Source organism: Peromyscus leucopus, chromosome 1, assembly GCF_004664715.2.
Source record: "Peromyscus leucopus breed LL Stock chromosome 1, UCI_PerLeu_2.1, whole genome shotgun sequence".
NCBI lineage: Eukaryota > Metazoa > Chordata > Mammalia > Rodentia > Cricetidae > Peromyscus > Peromyscus leucopus.
This window is the reverse complement of record NC_051063.1, coordinates 127,600,340-127,619,694: the sequence shown is the minus strand read 5'-3', so window position 1 is coordinate 127,619,694 and position 19,355 is coordinate 127,600,340. Positions and strand designations below refer to the sequence as shown.

Genomic DNA, 19,355 nt, shown 5'->3' with positions numbered 1-19,355 from the left:
TCTAGGGTGGTGCCCTGGTGGACTGCAGGATCCGCTCTCCTGTGTGCTGCACCTGGTGAGGGTCAGGGCTAGTTCTCCCACTCTCACGATCCTGGGGCCTATTCTCTCATCTGCCACAGGTAGCAAGGGATGCAGGGGAGGGCATCTTTCCCTCCCCCATACCACCACATGACAGACGAGGGAGGGTGAGTGCGTGGGGGAAGACCCTCTTCTCATCTTAGAGGTGGGAAGATGAAACTTTAATCCAGATCTTTTGAAGTGGGAAGAGCCACCTTTAGTCTGGACCACACCTGCTGGCAGTCTGTATAAAGGACCTGGAATGAGGAAGCTCTTTTTGCCTGCTTGCTCTTGCTTTTGGTAGAAAGTCCATTTCTTCACTGGCATTAGGGCTTACTTATTCCAGATTCCAGCATATACAGAAGACTAGTCGAGACATCCAGGTTCAAGGACTGAACAACTACTAGACTCTTGGAACTTCTGTTTATAGGCAGCCATTGTTGGATTAGCTGGACCACAGCCTGTAAGTTATTCTGATCCCAGATTTTAAATATATATATATATATATATATACATTCTGATATAATATATAATAAATAATGTGTACTATATCTGATATAATATTATATATTTATATATATCCCATACACACTATAAAGTCTAATAATAGTCAAGAGTTCATTAGAATGTTTACTGGAGATACCATTACACCTATGCCTTTATGAATATATACATATAATATTATATATATATATATAGTGTGTGTGTGTGTGTGTTGACTTTGGACTGCCTGAATAACAATTGTCTGCAAACTAGATAAAATGGCATTCTCTTTTCATAGATCTTTCTGGCACATTCCAAGCAACAGAGGTTGTGGCCACTCAAAACAAATCACACAGTTGTGCTTTCTTCTTGATTCTGGAGGTGAGCTAGTGGTGAACCATCATTGGTAAAAGCAGAGCTGTATATTCTAAGGCCAACATGGTTGCCTGTACTAGGTGGGTTGTTCCTAACCCTCCAAGCGAGTGGATGTTCTATGTGCTCAGGAAATGTAAAAGACAGATGAGGAATTGATGGCTGGCTTCCTCTATACTGAGTCTTTGTATTACTAAGGATCACTCTCAAAGCCAGAGAGTGAGTTAACTGGTTCAAACTCAGTCCAGATAATTTGAGCAGATGTTGGTAGAGGGTCCATGTCAGGAGAGCCAACTGCAAGATTTCCTGAGCCTACAGATGGTAATGCATCTCCAAACTCAAAGTTTCCTATGCTAAATGGGCTTATTCAACTAAAGTGAGCCAGCCTGCTGCTTTACTAATGGATGGAACCACTTCTCAGAGAACTGAACTGTCTTTTTCAGTAGTCTGATATCATTCTTGCATGGCTAAGGGGAATTGGATTGGAGGAGTGCCACACAGAGCCAAGAGTGCCATCTTGAAAGCTTACTCCAGTACTGCTGTATGGAGATCATTTTCTCCACTGTGCTCTATACAGTTTCCTACGTGTATTTCTGTCTTAGTTAGGGTTAGTTACTATTGCTGTGATGAAACACCATGACCAAAGCAACTTGGAGAGGAAAGGGTTTATCCAGCTTACACTTCCACAGCACTGTTCAACATTGAAGGAGGTCAGGACAGAAACTCAAGCAGGGCAGGAACCTGGAGGCAGGAGCTGGTGCAGAGGCCATAGAAGGGTGCTGCTTACTGGCTTGCTCTCCATGGCTTGCTCAACCTGCTTTCTTCTAGCACCCAGAAACGTCATCCCAGGGATGACACTACCTCTCCATGGTGGGCTGGGCCCTCCCCTGTAAATCACTAGTTCAGAAAAGGTACTATAGGCTTGCCTACAGCCGGGTCTTATGGAAACATTTTCTTAACTGAGATTCTCTCCTCTCAGATAACTCTAGCTTGTATCAAATTGACATAAAACTAGCCAGTGTTATTTCTTTTTTCCCCCCTAGGCTTAATCAACATTTCTAGGCATCCCTGTCATTACAAAGACAAGCTCCTTATCTCTGCTCAGTTACTATGTGTGTATAGGTCTATTGCTGAAATCTCTTCATCATTGTTCCTTTCAGTCCAGTCTCTGATCCTAACATGTCATAGGGGAACCTGACCTAGACCATGGTTAGACTGAGCAAATTTGGGCTTTACGGCAACCCTCCTAGGGCAGGGCCATGTTTGCTTTGAGATTTAGGAGTCATGGAGAAGTGTTCTGTAGCTGAGAGGATTTCTCTTTAGGCCACAGCAACATCTTCTTTCTGTCTAGTAGTAATAAAAATGGGCTTTTTACCACACACACAAAAAAATGAGATGCATTGATGTATGTGTCTCTTGTGGCTCCTGGTGCTTTGATTTTACAATCCTAGGGTTCAAACTTGGTGACCTGCTTAATGCTGGGCACTGGGATGCACTTAGTGGTCACACCAGTTCTTAAGAACAATGAAGGTGGGGCACAGGGCATGTTTTGAAGACCATAAGGACTGACTGGTAGTCATCTCGACAAGACACAGGTACTGGCAAATGAATCCTGACTAGTGAATTACTGTGATCTATAATATTCAGAGACTGGAAATTCCTAGAGGTCCCTCGTGCTCCTAAAAAATAAGGGCTTTCACGGTCAGGCTGCTTCCTGAGCACAAACATTTTCAAATCACAGATTGCTGCTTTCCCTGCCCAGGGCTGAACCTCAAGCTTACTTTCCAAAGCATTTTGTTTAGTTAGTTGGTTTGTTTATACTGTAGGTGAGTCAATAGACCATAAACTGATTATTTAAAAATATTGCAAGTAGGACTGGAGAGATGGATCAGGGGTTAAAGGCATTCACTGCAATGCTATTCCAGAGGACCCAGGTTCAATTCCCAGTGCTCACATGACAGCTCACAACTGTCTGTAACTTCAGTTCTATAGGTCTGGCACCCTCACACAGATGTATGTACAGGCAAAACACCAATGCACATTAAATAAATAGTATTTAAAAAACATTGCAAATAAACCAGTTATGGTGGCACATGCCTGTAATTCTATCACTTGGTAGTGGAGGTAGGAGGATCAGAAGTTCAAGGTCATCCTCAGTTACATAGAAAGTTGGAACCCAGGGGCTGAAGGGATGGCTCAGTGGTTAAGAGCACTAGCTACTCTGTCAGAGGACTCTGGTTTAACTCCAAGCATCCACATGGTGGCTCACAATAGTGTGTAACTCCCATTTGAAGGGATCCAACACCACCTTTCAACCTTTGGAGGCACTGGGAATGCAACATCATACACAGACATATATGCAGGCAAAACACCCATACACAGAACATAATACAACAATGATTTTAAAGAAATTTTTTAAAAGAAAGTTGAAAGATATGAGACCCTATCTGGAAAAAAATTCAAGTCCTATAGCAATTATTATAATAAGACATATTGCCAAAGAAAACAATAATACAAGACTAAAATATTATCAATCCAGAAGGCAGGAAATGAGCAAAAAGTGCAGAGCCTGAGTAGAAACAAAGGAAGCTGTTAGACTTCAAATCCATCTATATTAGTAATCAAGTGAAAGTGGGTTAAATACTATAATTTAAAAGTACTAACAGATCAAAAAGATGTCCGAATATGTTGTTTAAGAGAAACAACTTATAACTTAAAAATATAAAGACACAAAGTAGGTGAAATTTAAAAGATGCAAAGTGATCTATTAAGCAGAAATTAATCATCAGATAGTCAGACTGGCTATGGTAACGTTTTATATGAAAATTCCTGGAAAGCAGCTGTGACTACAAAGACTGACTGGCTGGTTAGAACCTCAATAATGTGCAGATACGTATTAGAACCTCAGTGACTTTACAAGTCCAGAATTTTGAGCCATCTTTAGTTCCCTTAGTAGCCATTTATTTCCCTCCTACCACCGTTGTCATCACTAGGTAAATCCTTTGGGATATACAAATAGACCCCTAGTTTCCACTAAGCAAGATACTAACAATGCCATCAGACCCAAACTGAGGCTAATGCTTCTCCACGTTTCTGTAGCCCGTCTACCTGATGTTTCCACCAGTGCATTTTGAAAAGTGCCTTGATGTATGATTTCCTTTGTTCTGTTGTAAAACTCAGTGGGACTGTCAACACATTGGAACGTGGTATTTGGAGAAGTCAGAACCTGTGTTCCTAGGCCAGAGTCACATTTAGCATCAGAGTAAACCACTTATTTCTTTGTGAGAGCTATTCTTTCATCCACAGTATCCAAGAAGACTTCAAATCAAGGAATACCACCAGAAGGGGGGAAACATCATTTGATCTAGGCAAATTAGTCAATTCATTGAGAAAAAAAATGTTTAGGGTATATACATACAAGATAAGCTTGAGATATTTAAAAAACGATAAACTCAACAACAGAAACAAATAAATGCTTAGAACTTCTAGAGTTCTTTTTTATTGTTATTATTATTGTTGTGTTGTTGTTTTCCGAGACAAGGTTTCTCTGTGTAGCTTTGGTTGCCCTAGAACTCAGTCTGTAGACCAGGCTGGCCTCAAACTCACAGAGATTCGCCTGCTTCTGCCTCCCAGGTGCTGGTACTAAAGGTGTGCCCCACCACTGCCCAGCTGAAAGACAATTATTTTAAGCCACTAAAATTATGATGTGTTAAAACGGCTGTGGAAAACTAGCAAACTATCATCCCTTTATACATTCTGTCTCCCAGGGTAATGCTTGCCTGTCAGGAGCACCGATCCTGAAAACATGCTACTTTTCCTTTTCTGGTTACTCTAGGCAGCTCACTTACCCCAACCCCTGCCTCCTTTCTCATGATCATTAAGCCAGGGCTCAGTTTCTCCCTGATGCTGTTTCTGTCATCAGAACTTTCTTTTTCTATCCCCCTGACTTTAGGAACCCTTGTGATATCATCCCTTAAGTCACTTAATCCAGGATAATGTATTCGTCTATCCAGTGCTGCTTCATCTGGATAGCAGGAATGGATAAATTCTATGGAATGGGGATTTATTTCTTATAGCTATGTAGGTCAGCGAGTCTAAAGTTGAGAGGACGGCATCTGGAGAAAATCTTGCTATAATGGTGTTATGGTAGACTGGAGAAGGGTAAGAGAGTATGACAGAGAGAGAAGAATGAAGGAAGAGGTCCTGATGAAATCCTGAGAGATTAGGAGTTAGATTCCCTGAGAGGCAGCTAGCAAGAGGGGCCATGGCTAGGTAAAAAAGATGGTAAACTCCAGGATGGCTGCCCTCTTCCTCATCCTCCTGGTCCAAGACAAAAGCCTGGCAGCTTAAAACAAAGGCTTTGTTGGCTTTTTCTTCCACCAGTAGAGCCAGCTGCTGATGGATTCTCTCAACAAGTCCAAGGCCAGATCAGAACATACTTATACAATAGTTGTGGGCCAATCAACCATTTTGTCTTTCTTCAAATTTACCAACCCTAAATTAGGGAAGGAAGTGTTATGGAATATTATTTTAAGGTGTGTTACATTTGTTTATGCTGTGGAACATTTGTTTTATTTTCAGCAGGCCAGAAGAGGGCACCAGATCTCATTACAGATGGTTGTGAGCCACCATGTGGTTGCTGGGAATTGAACTCAGGACCTCTGGAAGAGCAGTCAGTGCTCTTAACCTCTGATCTATCTCTCCAGCCTGGAACATTTGTTTTATGATGCAAAGATGTGTTGCATTCTTTTATGTTGCATTTGTTTAACTCTGTGAAGCTGTCTTACTGTGCCTGTCTAAAACAACTGATTGGTCTAATAAAGAGCTGAATAGCCAATAGCAAGGCAGGAGAAAGGATTGGCGAGGCTGGCAGGCAGAGAGACTAAAAAGGAGAAAAGAAGGATCAAAAAAGCAAGAGAGATCAAGGAGCAAGAAAAGAAGTGTCCAGCCACCTGGCTTCACAGCCAGACATGGAAGAAGAAAATAAAAGATACACAGAAATAGAGAAAGGTAAAACCACAGAGGCAAAAGGTAGACAGGCTAATTTAGGTTAAGAAAAGCTGGTTAGAAACAAGCCAAGTTAAGGCTGGGCATTTATAAGTAAGAATAAGCCTTAGTGTGTGATTTATTTGGGAGCTGGGTGGTGGGCCCCCAAAGAACAAAGAGCCAAAAGAGTGAAAAACAATCAACAAGAACCTTTAAAAGCTCTCAGCCCCCAAGAAGTTGGGCTTGTGCTTCCCCAATGCCTCTTCTTTGTAGTGGGTATTTATGTCTGTGTGCCGGCTGAACATGTGGTTAGGGTTTTTTCTCATAAAAAGAATTGGAAGGGGCCGGGCGGTGGTGGCGCACGCCTTTAATCCCAGCACTCGGAGCAGAGGCAGGCGGATATCTGAGAGTTCGAGGCCAGCCTGGGCTACCAAGTGAGTCCCAGGAAAGGCGCAAAGCTACACAGAGAAACCCTGTCTCGAAAAACAAAAAACAAAAACAAAAACAAAAAACAAAGAATTGGGAAATGTTTCTTCAATTTCTATTTTGTGGAATAATTTGAGGAGTATTGGTGTTAACTCTTCTTTGAAAGTCTGGTAGACTTCTGTGCTGACTCCATCTGTCCCAGGTCTGTTTTGGTTGGGAGACATTTTATTACTGCTTCTTTATCACTAGGGGTTATGGGGCTGTTTAAATTGCTTATTTGATCCTGATTTAACTTTGGCATGTTACATATAACAAGAAATCCATCCATTTCAAACTTTTCCAGTTTGGTGGATTACAGACTTTTAATGTCCTTATGATTCTCTGCATTTCCTCAGTTTCTATGATAACATCTCTCTTTTCTTCTCCAATTTTGTTAATTTGTATTTTCTCTCTCTCTTTTCATTGATTTGGCCAAAAGTTTATCTATTTTGTTGATTTTCTCAAAGAACCAATTCTTTGTTTCACTGATTCTTTGTATTGCTGTTTAAATTTCTATTTCATTATTTCATTGACTTCATCCCTGAGTTTGATTTTTTTTTTTTGCCATCTACTACTTTTGGGTATTACCTCATGTTGTTCCAGAGCTTGCAGGTGTGTTGCTGAGTTACTAATATGATATCACTCCAGTTTTTTATTGTAGGCACTTAGTGCTATGAACTCACTCTTAGAACTGTCTTTATTGTGTGCCATAGGTTTGGGTATGTTGAGTTTTCATTTTTATTCATTCTAAAAAAGTTTTTAGGCTGCCCTTGAACTCACTCTGTAGACCAGGCTGGCCTCGAACTCACAGAGATCTGCCTGCTTCTGCCTCCCAAGTGCTGGAACTAAAGGTGTGTGCCACCACCCCCGGCTTTATTTACCTTCTTAATTTCTGTCTTGACCCAATTTATAGTTCTGAGTTATTCCATTTCTGTGAATCTACATACTTTCTGTTGTTATTGAAACCCAGCTTTAATCCATGGTGATCAGATAGGATGTAGGGAATTATTTCAATTGTCATATATCTGTTTTGTGTTCAAATATGTCATCAATTTTGGAAAATGTTTCATGAGCTGCCGAGAAGAAGGTATATTTATTTGTGTTTGAGTGAAATATTGTGTAAATATATGCTGAGTCCATTTGTGAAGTTATTTAACTCCATCATTTCTCTGTTCAGTTTTTGTCTCTATGGCCTGTCACTGTGTGAGGGTCAGCACATAATAGTGTTTCTTTTATGAGCTTGCATGCCCTTGTGTTTGGTGCATAAGTAACTGGAACTGAACTACCCTCTCGGTGGATTTTTCCTTTAATGAGCGTGTGGTGTTCTTCCCTATCTCTTCTGTTGCTCTTGTTTTGAAGCCTGTTTTGTCAGATATTAAAATGACTGTACCTGCTTGCCTTCTGGGTCCATTTCCTTGGAATATCTCTTCCCATGCTTTACCTGGAGGTGATATCTGCCCTTAATGGTGTGTTTCTTGGATGCTCCACTGATTTTTGGACTTGGCTTAATGAAGTTTTTATTTCCAAAATTTCAGTTTTTTTAATTATTTCTATGACCTTATTAAGTTTCTTTTTTATATTCCACACTGTCTTTCTTGTTTTATTCAGCTATTTAGTTTTCTAATCTTTGAAGTCACTTTGGAGTTTGTACTGTTTTTAATTTCATTAAGCATTCTTTATAATTATACTTTTGAATTTTCTGTCTGATTTCATGCAACTCACTTAGTTTTTTGTAGATGGGTCATACTGCCTTGATTCTTCATGTTTGCTACATTTGTATATTGGGAAGTCTTCTCAGAGTTCCTTAGTTAGAATTTTTCTAACCAGCTACATTCTTTCAGTTTAAGGATGTGCAGTGTCCAAGTGTGACTGGTCTGTAGTTGTTGTGCAGTAGCACTGTATCTAAAACTTGATTGCACCTGTTCAGTGAGTGAGTATAATTCCCTACACTACCCCAGAGCAGACAGAATATTAATTGCAGAAGGAACCTCAACTGTTTCATAGGATCACTATGTAAATATTTTGATGCTTGATAAAAAGTCAACACTTTAATTTAATAACCATCAGGAGTATGTACTACAACAGTAGTCATTAAGGTTAGGAGTACAAGGGAAGTGGGCTGAGTAACAATGGGGCTATTAATACAGTGGGAGAAAAAAATTGAGGGAAAAGTAGATTGAAGGGGGGATTGGGATAATATTAAATACTATTACAGCTATGAAAGGTTATGGTGAAGAAGCAAAAGAGAAGGGTATGGGGATGAGAGAGAGAAATGAGGCAGGAATGAGGGAAAGAGTGTGAGTGCATATAGAAAGGAAAGTATAGTGTACATGATAGAGTGGGTACTGAAATATTAAAAAAGATCTTAAAAGCTAATGAAGCAATTGAAAAAACTAAAGCATGACTTTTGGAACATGGTCCAGGGATGGTGTCATGTGAAGAGAATTCTGAGTGCTTGTAAGAACACTCCATGAAAACAAGACAAGAGTCTCGTGATCTCAGTTTCTTCAAAACATGGAATTGTTCTTGGACTGTTTTTTTTTTTTTTATGTTCTTCCCAGGTGTAGCAGATAGGAGTGAGTTTACTTCATATTCTGCATTATGTTTGTTTTTGTAATAGTTGAGTAATATTCCATTATGTGATATTTATTTATCCAGTCTTTGTTTGAGGGGCATCTAGGTTGTTACCTGTTTCTGGCTTTTATGAGTAAAGCTGCTATGAAGACAGTTAAACAAGTGTCCTTGTGGTAGGATGGAGCATCCTTTGGGTGTATACAGGAGTGGTATAGCTGGGTCTTGAAGTAGATTGATTCCCACTTTTCTGAGAAACTGCCAAATTGATTTCCAGAATGACTGTACAAGTTTGCACTCCCACCAGCAGTGGAGAAGTGTTCCCTTGTTCCACATCCTCAACAACATGAACTATCACTTGTGTTTTTGATCTTAGCCATTCTGACAGGTGTAAGATGGAATCTCAGAGTCATTCTGATTTTGCATTTCTCTGATGGTTAAGGATGTTGACCATTTCTTTTTAAGTGTCTCTCAGCCATTTGAGATTCTTCTGTTGAGAATTCTCTGTTTAGATTGGTATCCCATTTTTTTAATTGGCTTGTGTGGTGTTTTATTTATTTATTTATTTTTGATGTCTAGTTTCTTGAGTTCTATATATATTTTGGATCTTAGTCTTCTGTCAGATGTGGAGTTGGTGAAGATCTTGTCCAATTTTGTAGGCTGCCATTTTGTCCTACTGATGGTGTCCTTTGCCTTACAGAAGCTTTTCAATCTCATAAGGTCCCATTTATTAATTGTCAATCTTAGTGCCTGTGCTATAGGTGTTCTGTTCAGGAAGCTGTCTCCTGTGCCAATTCGTGCAAGGCTATTTGCCACTTTCTCTTCTATCAGTTTCAGTGTATCTGGTTTTATGTTGAGGTCTTTGATCTACTTGGACTTGAGTTTTGTGCACAATGCTAGATAAGGGTCTATTTGCATTCTTCTACATGAGCCATCCAGTTAAACCAGCACCATTTGTTAAAGATGCTTTCTTTTTTCCATTGTATATTTCTGGCTTCTTTATCAAAAACCAGGTGTCCAGAGGTATGTGGATTTACATTTGGGTCTTTGATTCCATTCCATTGATCAACCTGTCTATTTTTATGCCAGTATCATGTGGTTTTATTACTATGGCTTGGTAGTAGATCTTGTAATCAGCGACTATGATACCTCTAGAAATTTCTTTATTGTACACAATTGTTTCAGCTATCCTGACTTTTTTGTTTTTCCATATGGAGTTGATATTATTCTTACAATGTCTATAAGTAATTATGTTGGAATTTAATGGGGATTACATTGAATCTGTAGATTGCTTTTGGTAAGATGGCTGTTTTTACTAGGTTAATCCTACTGATCCATGAGTATGAGAGATCTTTCTATTTTCTGATATCTTCTTCAAAGACTTGAAGATATTGTCATATAGGTCTTTCACTTGCTTGGTTAGTTACCCCAAGATATTTTATATTATTTGTGGCTATTGTGAAGGGTGTTGTTTCCCTGATTTCTTCCTTAGCCTGTTTGTCATTTGTATGTAGGAAGGCTATTAATATTTTTGAGCTAATATTTTATCCAACCACATTGTTGAAAGTATTTATCAGTTGTAGGAGTTCCCTGGTAGAATTTTTGGGGTTGCTTATGTATACTACTATGCCATCTGCAAGTAGCAATATTTTGACTTCTTCCTTTCTGATTTGTATCCCCTTAATCTCCTTCAGTTGTCTCCTTGCTCTAACTAAAACTTCAAGTACAATATTGAATAGATATGGAGAGAGTGGACAGCCTTGTCTTGTTCCTGATTTTTGTGGGAAAAAAATCTCCATTTAATTTGATATTAGCTATATAGGGTTGCTATAAATTGTTTTTATTATGTTTAGGTATGTCCCTTGTATGCCTGATCTCTCCAAGATTTTTAGCATGAAGTAGAGTTGGATTTTTGTCAAAGGCTTTTTCAGCATCTAATGAGATGATCACATGTTGTTTATTTTTCAGTTTGTGTATATGGTGGATTACATTGACAGGTTATCTTATGTTGAACCATCCCTGTATCTCTGGGATGAAGCCTAATTGATCATGGTGGGTAATTTTTTTTTTTTTATGTGTTCTTGGATTCAGTTTGCAAATATCTTATTGAGTATTTTTGCATCAATGTTCATGAGAGAGATTGGTCTGTAATTCTCTTTGTTGAATCTTTGTGTGGTTTGGGTATCAGGGTGACTGTGGCCTCATAAAATGAATTTGGCAATGTTCCTTCTGTTTTTGTTTGTGAAATAATTTGAGGCGTAATGGTATTAGCTCTTCTTTGAAAGTCTGGTAGAATTTTGTGCTGAAACCATCTGGTCCTGAGATTTTTGTAGTTGGGAGAATTTTAACGGCTTCTATTTCCTTAGGGTTTATAGGTCTATTTAAATTGTTTATCTGGTCTTGGTTTAACTTTGGATAGTGGTATCTATAAAAAAATATTCATTTCTTTTAGATTTTTCCAATTTTGTGGAGTACAGGTTTTAAATATAAAACCTAATGATTCTTTGGGTTTCTTTGGTGTCTGTTGTTATGCCCTCCTTTTTCTTTCTGATTTTGTTAATTTGGATGCTCTCTCTCTCTCTCTCTTTGAGTTAGTTTGGATAAGGATTTGTCTGTCTTGTTGATTTTTCTCAAATAATAAACTCTTTGTTTCATTGATTCGTTGATTGTTCCCTTTGTTTCTATCTTATTGATTTCAGCTTTCAGTTTTATTATTTCCTATCTTCTGCTCTTCCTGAGTGAGTTTGCTTCTTTTTGTTCTAGAGTTTTCAGGTGTGCTGTTAACTTGTTAGTATGAGATTTCTCCACTTTCTTTATGCAGGCACTTAGTGCTATGAACTTTCCTCTTAGCACTGCTTTCATAGTGTCCCATCCATTTGGGTATGTTGTGCATTCATTTTCATTGAATTCCAGGAAGTCTTTAATTTCTTTATTTTTTCCTTGACCTAGTGGTAATTCAGTAGAGAGCTGTTCAGTTGCCATGAGATTTTACCCTTTTTTGTTGTTTCTGTTGTCGATATCCATTGATATTGAGAGATATTAATGACCAATGATTGTTAATTTCTGTTATTTTGTTGCTGTTGCTGTTGTTGGTGTGTGTGTGTTTCTCTTCTTTTGGTTTTGCTGGTGTGAGATTATTTGCTGTGTTTTCACGGGTGTGAACTCCTTGGGTTTGAGTTGTCCTTCTAGTACCCTCTGTAGGACTAGATTTGTGGATATTGTTTAAATTTGACTTTGTCACGGAATGTCTTGTTTTCTTCATCTATGGTGATTGAAACTTTTGCTGGGTATAGTAGTCTGGTTTGGCATCTGTGGTCCCTTAGAGTCTGCGGGACATTTTTCCAGGCATTCCTGGCTTTTAGGATCTCCATTGAAAAGTTGGATGTGTTTTTAATAGGGCTGCCTTTATATGTTACTTGGCCTTTTCCCCTTGGAACTTTTAATATTATTTCTTTGTTCTGTATGTTTAGTGTTTTTATTATGTGGCAGTGGGGGGGGTGAAGGTGGGGTGGAGAAGGCAACGGGACAGATTTTCTTTTTTGGTGGAATCTAGTGTTCTGTAAGCAAATTGTACATTTATAGGTGTGTCCTTCTTAAGGCTAGAAATTTTTCTTCTATGATTTTGTTAAAAGTATTTTCTGAATCTTTGAGCTGGATTTTCCTCCCTCTATTCCTATTATTCTTAGGTTTGATCTTTTCCTAATGTCCCAGATTTCCTGGATGTTTTGTATCAGGAATTTTTAGATTTAACATTTTCTTTGACCAATGTATCAATTTCTTCTATCATATCTTCTACACCTGAGATTATCTGTTCCATCTCTGTATTCTGTTGGTGATTCTTGAATCTGTAGTTACTGTTCACTTACCTAGTTTTTCCATCTCCACAATTCCCTCAGTTTGTGTTTTCTTTTTTGCTTCTATTTCCATTTTCAGGCCTTGAACAGTTTTATTTATTTCCTTCACCTGTTTTTTTTCTTGTCTTTCTTTAAGGGATTGTTAATTTCTCCCAATTGTTTGTTTGTGTTATCCTGGATTTTTTTAAGGCATTTATTCATTTTTTTCCTTAAGGTCCTCTATCATCTCTATAAAGTTAGTTTTAAGGTCGTTTTCTTGTGCTTCCATTGTGTTGGAATACTCAGGGATTGTTGTAGAAGAATAGCCAGGCTCTGGTGGTGACATAGTGCCCTGGCTATTGTTGATTTTGTTCTTACGCTGGTGTCTAGGCACCTGGGTTTGGGATGAATATAGGTCTAGGTCCTGGTTTCTGACTTTGTCTTAGTTGGATGGATGTTTTGTTCCTTGATTTCTGTTTCCTCTTTGGTTTTCTGATCTTTTGTTTTCAAGGAAGACTTTCTCTGTGTAGTTCTGACTGTACTGGAACTTGTTCTATAGCCCAGGCTGGCCTTGAACTTGGAGATCTGCCTGCCTCTGCCTCGGGAGCTCTGGGTTAAAGGTATGTGCCACCACCACCCTGCTTTAAAGGAGCACTCTTGTCCTCCTATGAGGAAGAGCGTAATTCTGCCAGGCAGACAGGATGACCTTAGTTAACAGCTATGGAGATATTTCACATTGTAAACCCCCCATTTGTTCAAATAACCAAAGTTTAGAATTTCTGTCTTTGTGAAACATGTTTGATTGCTCAAAATGCTGACACTGATTGCTGTTTAGGGCTAGTTCCCTTTTGTGTATTAGCTAGAACCTGCCATGCACTATTAAGGAGTTTTTCATTTATTAATTTCCAAGTGGTGTATTGACTTCTCACTGGGAAGACATATTCTATTACACATATACAACCATATAATTTATGAATAGTTCACTTATTTTCCAATCAGAGTATTTTTGTTATGCATCATTTAGAATTTCCAGTGTAATTCTGAATAGGAATGTTGAATTAGATAGACATTTGTCTTGTTCCCAACTCTAGGAATAAAGCAGTCTTTCACATTTAAATAAAAATTTTAAAATGCCCTTTAGATTGAAGAAATACTGTCTGATGTCTCATGTTTTGATAGCTTTTATAGCTACATATAAATTTAATACCCCAATAACTAAGGGGTCTACAATGGTCTGGAAATGCATTCCCCAAGGATTTGTGTGTTGGGAGCTTGATGCCCAATGTGGTGATGTTGAATAGGTGGCCTAGTGGCAGGTACTTAGGTCACAGAGCAGCTGCCCTCAAGGTGGCACTCACTGGAACCTTGAGCTCTACAAGAATGTGCCCAACTCATTGTCTTTGACCTTATTTTCAGATGTACTCTCTCCTTGGCATACTTTTGTTATTTACCAGAGGCCAAACATTTGGGGCTGTCTGATCTTGAATTTTCAGCCTTGGAAGCTGAAGTTTTGGAAATTCCTTTATAGGCTGTGTATTTTCCCTTTGCGTACTGCTGGGGATGGCAACTAGGGTCCTGGGCACACCAAGTAAACACTGTACAACTGAACTTCATCCTCAAGAACAAAACTAATATAGAAAAACGGAGGTCAGAATTATCAGCTCACCTGGATGTGGAATTACAGGTGGCCGTGAGCTGTCTTTTGTGGGTGCAGGGGCCCAAACTAGGGTCCTCTGGAGAGTTCCAAGTGCTCTTAGCTGCTGAGCCTCCAGCTTGCTATCTTAGAATCCTCTGAGGCTGGTTCATCTACCACAGAGTCAGGAATGTTCAAAGGCAGAATTATTTCATGGAACACCAGAGTACTTGACTGTAGAGGTCCAGACCCAGGACCATCCTGGGATTTAAGTTTAACCCAGAAGTAGACTTACCACAAAGAAAAGTTGAAGGTCTGTACTCCTTACTGCTGAATTTCTACCAAATATTCAAAGATGTAAAAATCTTCAAGAAAACATTAGCAAACTGATTCCAACAGCGTATACATCATGGTTTGGTTAGGTTTATCCTACAACCAAAAGTGTCATCCTTTTTTAAATTGTTGCTGTCTTTTAAGCCACAACTGTCTGAATCAGCAACTGCAACTCCACTGCTAGCAGCAGTGGTTAGGCTGCAAGAGCCGGCAGGAGCCACAGCCTGAGGGACTTCTGTTTTCCTCAGGCACCGACTCTTTCAAAGCTACCAAGGGAACTTAACTAAATCTCTGTCCCTCTAAAGAACTCAAGATTCAAAGGTTAATGTGGAATTCTGCTCCTCAGAGAGGTAGACTAGCAAGTAGCTCACCTCCTTTCCCTGCTCATCTCCTCCAAAAAACCCTCACGCTTCTCCTCCACCCTCACTAACCTTTGTCCACCTGGCTCCTCCCTTCCACTTCCTGTCAGCTAGTTGCTGAGGCAGCCTCCTGACCGCAGGTGAATTTTATTTAATCAAACATATCTTTGCATCATTAAACAAATGTTGCAGAGTATAAACAAAAGTAACACAGCTTAAAATATTTTACAACACAAAAGGTTTGTTCAACATACAAAAACCAATGTATTAAACCAATAGACCATATAGAACAATGGAGGAAAAAAAAAAAAACCCCAAAACCCAACAACCTTGGAGTCATCAATAGATGCAGAAAAATCATCTTAAGAATTTAACTCTTTTATGATAAAAATACTCAACAATATAGAAATTATAATGGAACTTTCTCAAATAAAAGGTATATATACCAAAAACAAAACAACACCTAGAGCTAACATAATGTTGGAAGACTGAAAACTTTCCCCTTGGGACAAATGCAGGGACATTTTTTATAGTTATGACTATATTACAGTTTCTAGCTAGAACAATTAGTCAAGAAAATGAAGTAACTCATTCATATTGGAGGAATACTGTGTGTGTGTGTATGTAGGGCTGAGTATGTATACAGGTGTGCATATGTCAGCTTTGGGTGTTATTTCTAAGGAGTCAACCACTTTTTAAAATATAATATTTTGTTATTATTTGTGTGTATGGGTGTTTTGCCTGCATGTATATCTGTGCAATACTGTGTGTCTGGTGCCTGTGGAAGTCAGAAGAGGGTTGAACTCCCTCTGGAACTGGAGCTACAGTGGGTTGTGAGCTGCCATGCGAGTGCTGGGAATCTAACAGGTACTCTGGAGGAGCAGCCAGTGCTCTTAACTGCTCAGCTACCTTTTCAGCTTCCAACTTTTGCAACAACAACATCATCATCATCATCAACAACAACAGTGTGTGTGGTGTGCACGTGTGGGCACACACATGCTACAACTGAGTGGGAAGGTCAAGAGACAGCTTTGTGGCATCAGTTCTCTATCTTCACATGGGTTCTGGAAATCAAGCTTAGGTCACCAGGCTCATGTGACAAACACTTCACTGACTGAGCCATCTTGTGGGTCTGCTACGCTGGTTTTTGGTGACAGGATCTCTTACTGGAAGCCTGAACCTGTAGATGATGTTAAGCTGGCTGTCCAGAGAGCCCCAGTTCTGGAATCATCAGTGTATGTCACCAGGTCTGCCTTTTTATGTGGGTGCTGGAGATCAAACTCAGGTCCTCTCATGCTTACTGCCTGAGCCATCTCCAGCCCATACAAATATTTGCTGATGACATGGTCTCACATGCAGAAAAGCATAAAGGAAACATGTATGGAGTTTCTCTGTATAACCTTGGCTGTCCTAGAACTCAAGTCTGTAGGCCAGGCTGGCCTCAAACTCAGACATCTGCCTGCTTCTGCCTCCCAAATGCTGGGATTAAAGGCATGCGCTAGCACCATCTGGCTTACTTTTTCTTTTCTTTTAAAGTATTTTTTATAACTTGAAACAATGGTTTATTCAGTCAATTCAACATCTGCTGCCCTCCCAGAGGTGCTGGGCCCCATCTGGTTGAGACAAAGATACCAGGCCCCATGACTTGGGTAACAGGTGCAGCACCTAGAGCAAGTCTTGGACTGGAGTTCCTGCTGGAGCCTGAGGGCTGAGTCAGGAGAATCCTGAAAGCCCACGGTTCCTGGAGTGCTTTGACACTTCAGTCTCAAGGAGACTTGTATATCGCCTTTCTGAGAATCTCATCTCAGTGGCCACAGGCCCGCCCGGCTAGTCTCCCTATTGAAGAGCCCATCAGCTGCACTTCATCTGGTCTTCAGTCTAACAGATTTTACTTCCTGATGAGCCACAGAATTATCCTGACTGATCTGAGTCTCTTTATGGGATCTTGGATTCAGCAGTCTATAGAATCTGACTCCTTGTTTATTATTATTAATCTTATTTGCACTGTAACTGGAGAATATACTTTATGTAATTTCTATTTCTAAAAAGTAAGTGTGTTGGCTAGTTTTATATCAACTTGACACAAGCTAGTCATCTGAGTGGAAACCGCAGTTGAGAAAATGCCTCCATAAGATGCAGCTGTAGGCAAGATTGTAGGGTATTTCCTTAATTAGTGATTGATGGGGGAGGACCCAATCCATTGGGGGTGGTGCCATCCCTGGGCTGGTGGTCCTGGGTTCTATAAGAAACCAGGCTGAAGCAAGCCATGATGAATAAGCCAGTAAGCCACACTCCCCCATGGCCTCTGCATCAGTTCCTGCCTCCAGGTTCCTGCCCAGCTTGAGTTCCTGTCCTGACTTCCTTCAGTGATGAACAGAGATGTGTAAGTGCAAGGTGAATAAACCCTTTCCTCCCTAATTTGCTTTTGGTCATGGTGTTTCATCACAGCTATGCTAACCCTAACTAGGACAGTAAGCGTATGTCAGGTATGTTTGTGTATGCTTGTAATTTTAGCACTTAGGAAACTGAGGCAGGAGGATCCTGAGTTTGAGGCAAGCCTTGGCTAAAGAGTGAGAATCTGTTTCAAGAAGCTTAAACAAAAAATTCAAAAAAACCCCCAAACCAGCACTCTGGAGAAAGACACAGAAGGATCTCTGAATTTGAGGTTAGCCTGGTCTACAGAGTGAGTTACAGAACAGTGAGTTCCTGGAACAAAGAAACTGTCTCAGAAAACCAACCAAACCAAACCAAAAAACGAAACAAAAGGTTAGGTATATTTCATGCACAAGATATACATTCTACCTTGGTGAATGTATTATGTAAGCTTAGGAAGATATATCCTATTATGATTGGACGAGGGCTGTCAGTTTGACCCAGCTGGCTAAAGTTCAGTTCTGCTATGTCCTTACTGAATTTATCTGTCTACATTATCCATCTGTCCCTATACAGTGCTTACTGAGTAACATAAAAAAAAACTGTGGCGCACGCCTAATCCACACTCGGAGCAGAGCCAGCGATCTCTGTGAGTTCGAGCCACCTGGCTATCAATGAGTAGAAAGCCAAAGTAACAGAGAAATGTCTCGAAAAAAAAAAAAAAAAAAAAAAAAAAGTAGAAAAACTGAATGATATACGTAATTTTATTTCAGATATTATACATATGGTTAGCTAATAAATGTCAAACACTGGTATATAACAGCTGGCCATAAGTAAAGTTAGGATTATACACTGATATTAGTTGTTATTTTCCTTTTGGAATTTCCTATGCACATAAAAACTTACATACTTCAAGGATAGTTAAATCTAAGACAACTTTTAGGGAAGAGGAAATGTAAAACTTACATGGTTATCTGTTTTAGGGAAGAGGAAATGTAAAACTTACATGGTTATCTGTTTTAAGGAAGAGGAAATGTAAAACTTACATGGTTATCTGTTTTAGGGAAGAGGAAATGTCAAACTTACATGGTTATGTTTTAGGGAGAGGAAATGTCCAACTTACATGGTTATCTGTTTTAGGGAAGAGGAAATGTCCAACTTACATGGTTATCTGTTTTAGGGAAGAGGAAATGTCAAACTTACATGGTTATCTGATGCCCTCTTACTGCCTCTGGGCACCGAGTGTGCACATAGTGCACATATATACAAGCAAGCAAAATACTCATCTACATAAAATAAAGTCAATCTTTAGAAGAAAGACAAATGAGCAAATAATCTACTTTTATATATTTTACAATTAGATACACAATCTTATATACATAATTTTACATACTTGGTAACAATCTCCAGAGAAAATACCTACAATTCATTTGTCTAGATCGGTTTAAAATAAAATTAAGTAAAAATAAGATTTTTATTTCTCAGCAGCAAATGATGACAATGTACATGGATGATGATGAAGTCTAAGGTACTTGTTACATCAGAGATTTTAACTTTGCTCCATCCCAGCCATGAGCGACAGTGCTAGAGATTCCACTGTGGGAAGAAAAAGAAAGGTAAAATTAGCTCTAAATTTGTTTAAATAAGGCTGCAGTGAATTCAAAACTTCAAAGTATCCAAAGATCTGTTATATTTTTAATTAAAAAAATCAATACTCTTAACATATAATAAAAAGAGGACAGCCACCATTTGTTAATATTAAATGGATAAAGTTGATGACATTTCTATTTCAGATCTTTTAATCTTGAAAATAAAAAAGGCATTTCACTGAATACAGCATTTGTTCTATATGGCATAAATTCTGGGCTAGCTTGTAATACAGTGTTATAT

At 39.1% G+C, this 19,355-nt stretch overlaps 1 protein-coding gene and 1 pseudogene across 2 annotated transcripts in view; both read right to left on the bottom strand.

The window, feature by feature from the left end:
• Positions 1–888: 888 nt before the first annotated feature.
• Positions 889–2,492, bottom strand: LOC114708975 (annotated as a pseudogene).
• Positions 2,493–18,211: 15,719 nt separating this feature from the next.
• Positions 18,212–19,355, bottom strand: part of Tubgcp5 (tubulin gamma complex associated protein 5) — a 37,077-nt gene continuing 35,933 nt past the window's right edge. For both annotated transcript variants that reach the window (XM_028892592.2, XM_028892593.2), the window contains exon 24: positions 18,212–19,061. In XM_028892592.2, coding sequence (XP_028748425.1) covers positions 19,015–19,061 — 47 coding nt within the window. In that variant the 3' untranslated portion in view covers positions 18,212–19,014. The remainder of the gene's footprint in view (positions 19,062–19,355) is intronic.